This window comes from Moschus berezovskii, chromosome 4, assembly GCF_049115385.1.
Source record: "Moschus berezovskii isolate FMDL1 chromosome 4, NW_MosBer_1.0, whole genome shotgun sequence".
NCBI lineage: Eukaryota > Metazoa > Chordata > Mammalia > Artiodactyla > Moschidae > Moschus > Moschus berezovskii.
Genome location: NC_142463.1, coordinates 28,214,216 through 28,223,122, shown reverse-complemented (window position 1 = coordinate 28,223,122; position 8,907 = coordinate 28,214,216). Strand labels below are relative to the sequence as shown.

General features: G+C 52.2%; 1 protein-coding gene across 11 annotated transcripts in view; it reads left to right on the top strand.

The window, feature by feature from the left end:
* Window positions 1–5,645: 5,645 nt before the first annotated feature.
* LRP8 (LDL receptor related protein 8) overlaps window positions 5,646–8,907 on the top strand; it is an 80,050-nt gene continuing 76,788 nt past the window's right edge. For 3 of the 11 annotated variants that reach the window (XM_055403074.2, XM_055403073.2, XM_055403080.2), the window contains exons 1-2: window positions 5,648–5,964; window positions 6,751–6,870. In XM_055403074.2, the coding sequence (XP_055259049.2) occupies window positions 5,856–5,964; window positions 6,751–6,870 (229 nt within the window). In that variant the 5' untranslated portion in view covers window positions 5,648–5,855. Of the gene's footprint in view, window positions 5,965–6,750; window positions 6,871–8,907 lie in introns of all 11 variants that reach the window. The other 8 variants (XM_088835309.1, XM_055403071.2, XM_055403076.2 and 5 more) reach the window with 5 other exon arrangements.

Sequence of the window (8,907 nt, the reverse complement as noted above, 5' to 3'; positions counted from 1 at the left end):
GGAACCAGTCTGTTGTTCCATGACTGGTTCTAACTGTTGCTTCCTGACCTGCATACAGGTTTCTCAAGAGGCAGGTCAGGTGGTCTGGGATTCCCATCTCTTTCAGAATGTTCCACAGTTTATTGTGATCCACACAGTCAAAGGCTTTGGCATAGTCAATGAAGCAGAAATAGATATTTTTCTGAAACTCTCTTGCTTTCTCCATGATCCAGCGGATGTTGGCAATTTGATCTCTGGTGCCTCTGCCTTTTCTAAAACCTGCTTGAACATCTGGGAGTTCACGGTTTACATACTGCTGAAGCCTGGCTTGGAGAATTTTGAGCATGACTTTACTAGCGTGTGAGATGAGTGCAATTGTGCGGTAGTTTGAGCATTCTTTGGCATTCCCTTTCTTTGGGATTGGAATGAAGACTGACCTCTTCCAGTCCTGTGGCCACTGCTGAGTTTTCCAAATCTGCTGGCATATTGAGTGCAGCACTTTCACAGCATCATCTTTCAAGACTTGAAATAGCTCAACTGGAATTCCATCACCTCCACTAGCTTTGTTCCTAGTGATGCTTTCTAAGGCCCACTTGACTTCACATTCCAAGATGTCTGGCTCTAGGTCAGTGATCACGTTATTGTGACTATCTTGGTCGTGAAGATCTTTTCTGTACAGTTCTTCTGTGTATTCCTGCCACCTCTTCTTAATATCTTCTGCTTCTGTTAGGTCCATACCATTTCTGTCCTTTATCGAGCCCATCTTTGCATGAAAAGTTCCCTTGGAATCTCTAATTTTCTTGAAGAGGTCTCTTGTTTTTCCTATTCTGTTGTTTTCCTCTATTTCTTTGCATTGATCACTGAGGAAGGCTTTCTTATCTCTCCTTGCTATTCTTTGGAACTCTGCATTCAGATGCTTATATCTTTCCTTTTCTCCTTTGCTTTTCGCCTCTCTTCTTTTTACAGCTATTTGTAAGGCCTCCTCAGACAGCCATTTCGCTCTTTTGCATTTCTTTTCCATGGGGATGGTCTTGGTCCCTGTCTCCTGTACAATGTCACGAACCTCCGTCCAGAGTTCATCAGGCACTCTATCAATCAGATCTAGTCCCTTAAATCTATTTCTCACTTCCACTGCATAATCATAAGGGATTTGATTGAGGTCATATCTGAATGGTCTAGTGGTTTTCCCTACTTTCTTCAATTTAAGTCTGAACTTCGCAATAAGGAGTTCATGATCTGAGCCACAGTCAGCTCCTGGTCTTGTTTTCGCTAACTGTATACAGCTTCTCCATCTTTGGTTGCAAAGAATATAATCAATCTGATTTCGGTGTTGACCATCTGGTGATGTCCATGTGTAGAGTCTTCTCTTGTGTTGTTGGAAGAGGGTGTTTGCTATGACCAGTGCATTCTCTTGACAAAACTCTATTAGCCTTTGCCCTGCTTCATTCCGTGCTCCAAGACCAAATTTGCCAGTTACTCCAGGTGTTTCTTGACTTCCTACTTTTGCATTCCAGTCCCCTAGAATGAAAAGGACATCTTTTTTGGGTGTTAGTTCTAAAAGGTCTTGTAGGTCTTCATAGAACCGATTAACTTCGGCTTCTTCAGCATTACTGGTTGGGGCATAGGCCTGGATTACTGTAATATTGAATGGTTTGCCTTGGAAACGAACAGAAATCATCCTGTCATTTTTAAGATTGCATCCAAGTACTGCATTTCGGACTCTTTTGTTGACCATGATGGCTACTCCATTTCTTCTAAGGGATTCCTGCCCACAGTAGTAGATATAATGGTCATCCGAGTTAAATTCACCCATTCCAGTCCATTTTAATTCACTGATTCCTAGAATGTCGACGTTCACTCTTGCCATCTCCTGTTTGACCACTTCCAATTTGCCTTGATTCATGGACCTAACATTCCAGGTTCCTATGCAATATTGCTCTTTACAGCACCGGACCTTGTTTCTATCATTGGTCACATCCACAACTGGGTATTGGTTTTGCTTTTGCTCCATCCCTTTATTCCTTCTATAGTTATTTCTCCACTGAGCTCCAGTAGCATACTGGGCACCTACTGACCTGGGGAATTCCTCATTCAGTATCCTATCATTTTGCCCTTTGTTACTGTTCATGGGGAAGATACAGAAATCATGAGTAAAGGCAACAACAAACAAACACTGATCAAATGTGCCCTGTGCCAGAAACCCAGACATGCATGAGAGCTGGTTCCTGTCCTTGGGAAGGTCACAGGCTGACTAGGGAGAGAGAGAAGTGGCCCAGATTGGGTGGGGGCTGAGAGGAGCCTGGAGAACCTCTGGTAGGGGTTTCTTTGAGAGATGAGTTGCCCACTTTGGCAGCTGGATGTGTGTCAGACAGTAGGAGTAAAGACCCTCTTGGAGAGGAAGTCAAGGAAGGCTAAGTCTTTATTCTTTGAGTGCTAAGGACGTTATCAGAGGTTTTGGATGAGGAATTATGTTTGAATAATCATGTTGGAGAAGACTCTTGAGAGTCCCTTGGACTGCAAGGAGATCAAACTAGTCAATCCTAAAGGAAACCAGTCCTGAATATTCATTGGAAGGACTTATGCTGAAGCTGAAACTCCAATACTTTGGCTGCCTGATGAGAAGACTCTTTGGAAAAGACCCTGATCCTGGGAAAGATTGAAGGCAGGAGGAGAAGGGGACGACAGAGGATGAGGATGAGATGTTTGGATGGCATCACTGACTCAATGGACGTGAGTTTGAGTAGGCTACAGGAGTTGGTGATGGACAGGGAAGTCTGGTGTGCTGTAGTCCATGGGGTCACAAAGAGTTGGACACAACTGAGTGACTGAACTGACTGAACTAAACTAGTTGGGCTTCCCTGGTGGCTCAACTGGTAAAGAATCCACCTGCAATGGAGGTGGATCAAAACCAGGAGACCTGGGTTTGATCTCTGGGTTTGGGAAGATCCCCTGGAGAAGGGAATGGCTACCCACTCCGGTATTCTGGCCTGGAGAATTCCATGGACTACAGTCCATGCGGATGCATAGAGTAGGACACGACTGAGCAACTTTCACTTCACAACTAAACTAGTAGTTATTATGTGCCTACTGTACACTGCATGCTCTGCATAAATAATCTCCTCTAATGCAATCCTCACAACCCTGTGAGATAGTCATCATTCCCATTTTACAGGTAAAGAAACTATGCCATAGAAGTTAAATGAGTTGTCCAACATCACGTAGCTAGAAAGAGAAGGAACAGACTTAAACCCAGGCAGTCTAACCCAGAGTCCATGCTCTTAATCTCTTTACCTTGCTGCCTCTGAACGTCAATCCACACAATCTGAAAACTAAAACGAACCTATGAAATTCCCCATTTCTGCTTCACAGATGAGCAACTGAAGCTCACAGATGGGGAATGACTTTCCTGAGACCACAAAGCAAAGGAGGTGCTAAGCTGAAGTGGTCAGTCTTGGCTGCAAGAAGGGCTCCAGTCCCATGCATCCTGCTGTCACATTGGGCATCGTTGTGCTTAGAACAAAATCCAAACCTCTTGCTGTGGCCTACAAAGCCCTCATGTGATCAGAACCTTGCTGCTCTCTCTGACCTCACCTGCTCACCTAACTTCTCCTTATCACCAGATTCCAGCCCACCTGGAGGAGTCTGTCTGCTGCTCTCCTGGCCAGGAATGGCTCTGCAGCTGATCTTCCTAGGGTTGGATTCTGTCTCAGTCCACTGGGGATGCCATAACAAAATATCATGGATTGAGTGACCTGAAAACAATAGAAATTTGTTGGGAGCCTGAGAAGTTCAAGGTCAAGGCAATGAAAGGTCAAGATGCCAGCAGATTTGATGTCTGGTGAGAGCCCACTTCCTGTGTCATAGATGACTATCTTCTTGTTATGTCCTCATATGGTAGAGGGAGTCAGAGATGTCTCCGGAGCCTCTTTCCTATGGGCACTAATTTCATGTACATCCTAACTGACTCCCAGAGACACCACTTTCAAATACCTTTACACTGAGGATTATGTTTTAACATAATTCTGGGAGGATACACTCAATCTACAGTAGTTTCATTCTTGGCCATTCAGTGAAATGCTACCTCCTCAGAGAGGCCTTCTCTGATCACCTCTCTAAAGTTACCTCATATTACTCTCACACCATCCTACTTTATTTTTTTCTATAGCAGTTATGATGATCTGAAATTATCATTTTCTTTTTGTTTCTGTTTTCTTGTTTTTGTGTCTCTCTCTCCCAGCTAAGATTTAAGGTGCAGCAGGGCAAGGAAGAATGTCATCTATTTCTATACTGTATCCCTGGGCAATGTCAGGCACATAGTAGGTGCTCCATAAGTTTGTGCTGAAAGTATGCCTGCATTTCATCGCCTGTCAGTTGGTGGTCTGTCTCCCCACCAGTGAAGCTGGTGGAGTGTCTGATTCACCTTGGCACTCCTAGGCCCAGGGCTGGAATGTGTTTGTTGGATGACTGACTGAACAAAAGATAGAAGAAGTGATGGCAGCAGCACCTGCTGGGCTCTCTGGGGTCTGCAACCCTCTCCCATGGGGTGGCCACAAACACTGCCAATGGGCTGTCCTTTGTGGGAAGAAATACGGCTCAGTAATAGGACTGCTGATGAGACAGCATGATTTCTAGGCCTGAGGCTAACAACTCCTGAAGCCCTTTCTTCTACATCCCTGCCATGAAGGTGAGACAGCAAGAAAGGAGGGGAAGGTGGACCCACACTGGGCCTAACCACCTTCAAGTCTGGCTCTTTTAGTGGCCAGTGCACTCAAAACTCTTTGTCCAAAAAGGCTGTGCTGGTTGGGGATTGCTTACCAGCAGGTAACCAAAATCTAGTCACCTGCACCCTGGAATGAGTGAAGTGGGGCTGAGACTTTCCAGAGGAGGGGTCTTATTCATGCCAGTAGGGGCGGACAGCAGCCCTGGGTGTGAGTCCCCCATTAGTAGGGAAGAGGCATTCCTTCTGGGGGGCCCCACAGTCTCTGCCTTTCACCATCACAGTGAAGACAACCCCGTTGTCCCTGCTGGTTCCCCTGATTGTCTGCCCCTCTGCCTGGCCCAACAGGATGACCCAATGAGAATGAATGAATCAAGTCTGTGCACCAGGCCCAAGCCACCTGCCTCTCATCCTTGGCCTCACAAACTGCATTCATATGAGAATGCAGCATGGGCACGTTACCCAGCTACAGGGATGCGTGATATCTGGGTTGGAGCCTTGGAGGGGTGCAGAGGTCCATTCCTCCTCCCCCAGTTTCTCCCAGATCACATGAATCCTGGTACCCCAACCCCTATCCACTATCATCCCTACTCCATGTGCATGTTCATAGGCCTGTGCACCCGGGAACACCATCGCCCCTCCCGCCCAGGGTCACTCCTTGGCCTTCCTTAGCCTCCTATCAGCCTGTCACCTCCTCCAGGCAGCCTGTGCTGCTTCCCTTAGGCCATCTGCTACCTCTGGGGGTAGAGGTCTTGCCTGGCTCATCCCAGCGTCTGAAACGCCCAGCACGAGTGGGACCCTGAGCAGGGTAGGGTCACTGAGAACGTACCAACCGAGAAGCGGACCAAGAGCTTGAGGGAGGAGGGAGAGGAGGCGTCAGCGGGAGGAGCGTGGGGCGGAGGCGGCGGCGGGAGGGGGTGCGCGCGCCGGCGGCAGCAGCCCAGGCCCGGGGCCGCGCGCCCAGCCTGAGCCCGCCCCGCCGCCGAGCGTCACGGAACCTGCTTGAAATGCAGCCGAGGAGCCGGGGCGGGCGGCAGCGGCGGCGGCGGCGGCGGCGGGGGCAGCGGCAGCCCCGGCGCCGCGGCGAGGACTCGGTGGGCTGAGGCGAGGCGGCTGCACAGGGTGCGCGGGGCGCGGCGGCCGGAGCCCGGGGCCCGCCATGGGCCGCCCCGAGCGGGGCGCGCTCCGGCCGCTGGCGCTGCTGCTGCTGCTAATGCAGCTCCAGCATCTCGCGGCGGCGGCAGCGGATCCACTGCGCGGCGGCCAAGGTGCGTGCGGCCGATGCCCGGCCAGGCTCTGAGCCGCTGGAGCGGCCAACAAAGCACTGCCCGGCGGCCGACGGGCGGGTTGCGCCGGGGTTCCTGAGCCCGGGCCAGGCAAGCGGGCGCCTGTGCCGGATATACTCCTGGGGACCCAGCTCTCCGTTAATTTGCCCTCGACCCCCACCCTCGCGGCTCTCTTGTGTAGTGGGCTCTGCCCTCCGGCACCCGTTCTGGGGGGTTGGGCGCCGTGGGGGCCAGGAACTTTGCTGGGTTGGTCACTGATGGTTTCGCGAGGGCTGTGTGATTCTCGCCGTTGGGGTTAATTTGACACACGCGCTCCGCGGCGGCGATGAGCAGAGCCGGGAGGCTACCCCGGCTGACAATGCGTTTCCGGCGACCCCTGCGTGTTGCAGAGAAAGAGGGGCTGCGTGCGAGGGGGATGTGCCCGCAGCGCCTAGTGCGCGTGTCACGGCGTATTCGGGGGGCTCCCTGAGGGCTGTGTCTGTGTGGCTCTCTCACTATGGGCCGTGCGGGCGGGTGAGCGTTCTGAATGGGGAGTGTATCAAAATGGTGTGACACCGACTGTGTGTGCCTGGCCTCGTCGTGCCACAGAGCAGCCCGTCATCCCTGGAGCCCTTATCATCCCGCCCTCCTTCCCGGTCGAGGGTGCCGGGGGCCTCCGAGTCTTTGGCTTCAGCGTCGCCCCCTTGCCTTCTCTCAGTAGACCCCTCCCCGCGGCCGGGACCGCGGTGCTCTGGGGACCCGGCTCACGCCTCTTCTCCCCTGGCGCAGGATCGGTCAAGGAGTGCGAAGAGAACCAGTTCCGGTGCCGGAACGAGCGCTGCATCCCCTCCGTGTGGAGGTGCGACGAGGACGACGACTGCTCCGATAACAGTGACGAGGACGACTGCCGTAAGTGGTTGGCCGGGGAAGGAGGGACCCGTGGGGGGACGCTTCGCTCAGCGCCCACGTGGTTGCAGCCTCCGCTGGGCTACCTGCCTGGGCTTTTACTGCCGGAGGCTGCCGCCAGGAATCCGCCCGGGAGCCGCTTCCTTCTGGGCACTAAGGAACCCGGCCGGTTCCGGGTGGCCCGCGGGTCCGGCTGGGGCCGGCGCGGAACCCGGCACTGCGGGGCCGGGGAGGATGGTGCACCACGCCCAGGTTGCTGGGAAGGATCTGCAGGCGGCGAAGGGACAGCCCCTAAACGCGTCTAGCTTTCTGCGATCCGGCCCTCCGGAACTCCAGCCTCGACACTACAGAACGCGCGAGTGTTTCAAAGTTCCACGCAACTCTGGGCCTAGCCTCTCTTCTTTTCCTGCCGCGTTGAGTGAATGAATGGGCTCCCCGGGGCCCCTGATTGGCTGTGGGAGGACCACCCCATAGGTCTCTGTGGTCTGAGCGGGCCAATCGTGGAGCCGACGGCTGTGCAGTTTTCTGGCGCCCGGGGCGGTGGGGCCCTGCCCTGGCCCCGCCTTGGCCACACCCCCGCGCATCCCCTGGGTAGTAGGTGCAGGCCGGGCGCTGGCACCCGCTGCTTTTCTGCCTAGTCATGGTGAAAACCTTTCTTGTGTCACTCTGGTTGGCCGACTGCGGTCTCCTGCCAGTCAGGCCCAGGCGTGAGTCATGGCAGAGCAGGAAGGGGCCAGAAGGAAGAGTTTGGTTCCTGGAAGGGGCGTGAGGATCCCAAGGCCGTGCGTGAACAGCGGGCTACATGAGGTGGCCGGCCGCCTTTGCTGAGTGTGGTGTTCGCCGGCACCCCGGCACAGCAGCTTTGGAAGTTCTTTCTTGAAGTGCACGCGGTTTCTGATGTCTGCGGAACCTGAAGCGAGTTAGCAAGCATTTGTCACAGTGGAAGGAATGTAGTTACAGGAGCAGAAAAACAAGACTCTTTATAAACACAGACACAGGTAGTCATTCATCCATCGTTACTGAGCGCCTGCAGTCTGCCAGGCACTGGGGCACTTTGGACAGCAGACCCACCCACCCATCCACCGCTAGGCCAGAGAGCACAGCTTCTGCGGGATGAGGGCAACTGGCCCACAGCTCCACACAGTGGCAAGGGGTAGAGGGACCACCTGGGCCAGCATTGTCTGTTGAGTTCTAGTTTTTGTTTTTCCCTTGGTTTGCCAGCCAGTCAGCCGCCAGGTTCATTCTCAGACCATCACTGACTCAACTCGATGAACATGAGTTTCAGCAAGCTCCTGGAGTTGGTGATGGACAGGGAAGCCTGGTGTGCTGCAGCCCTTGGGACTGCAAAGAGTTGGACGCGACTGAGCAACCAAACTGAACTGAACTGATCCCCAGATTTGGTTGTGTGACATGGGTACATCTTTCCCTCCTGTCTGTTTCCTCTCCTGACCACTTGGGCTAATAATTCCTGCCCTGTTTTTGAGGACCAGATCTAGAAATGTCATTTAAAGAGATGTGACTACATGTGCTGACTGTTAGCTGTGTGTCCACCACTGTGTCAAGTCCACCACTGTGTCTTATATAAATTCCTTTAATCTTCAGAACAGTCCTATTTTACAGACCAAAAAAAAAAAAAACCCACAAAAAAAGAAGCACTGGAGAGATTAAGTTACTTACCCCACAGCTATTGAGCTGTTAAGTAGGAGCTTAAATTTAAGCATCTGACTCCAGAGTTCTTAGCCTAATTATGATCCTGACCATTTCCCAATGCTGTTGAAATTCTGAAAATGCCTAGGCCAGGGTAAAATATGACAGTGAGTCTCCTCACTGGGGGTTGTTCTTCTGTGGTTCCTTTTACTAGGAGTGCTGAGGATGAGGTGAGGAAATAGAAACTACATTTCTGGGCTGGTTTTACTTTATCTCCCTGAGTCTGCATAGCAACAGTTTTGTGAGGATGGCTGTGGAGAGCGAGAGTGTTTCTTGTCATTCTCATTTGTTGATAAGAATTCTGGCTCAGAGAAGTTGAGTGATTTGCCCAAG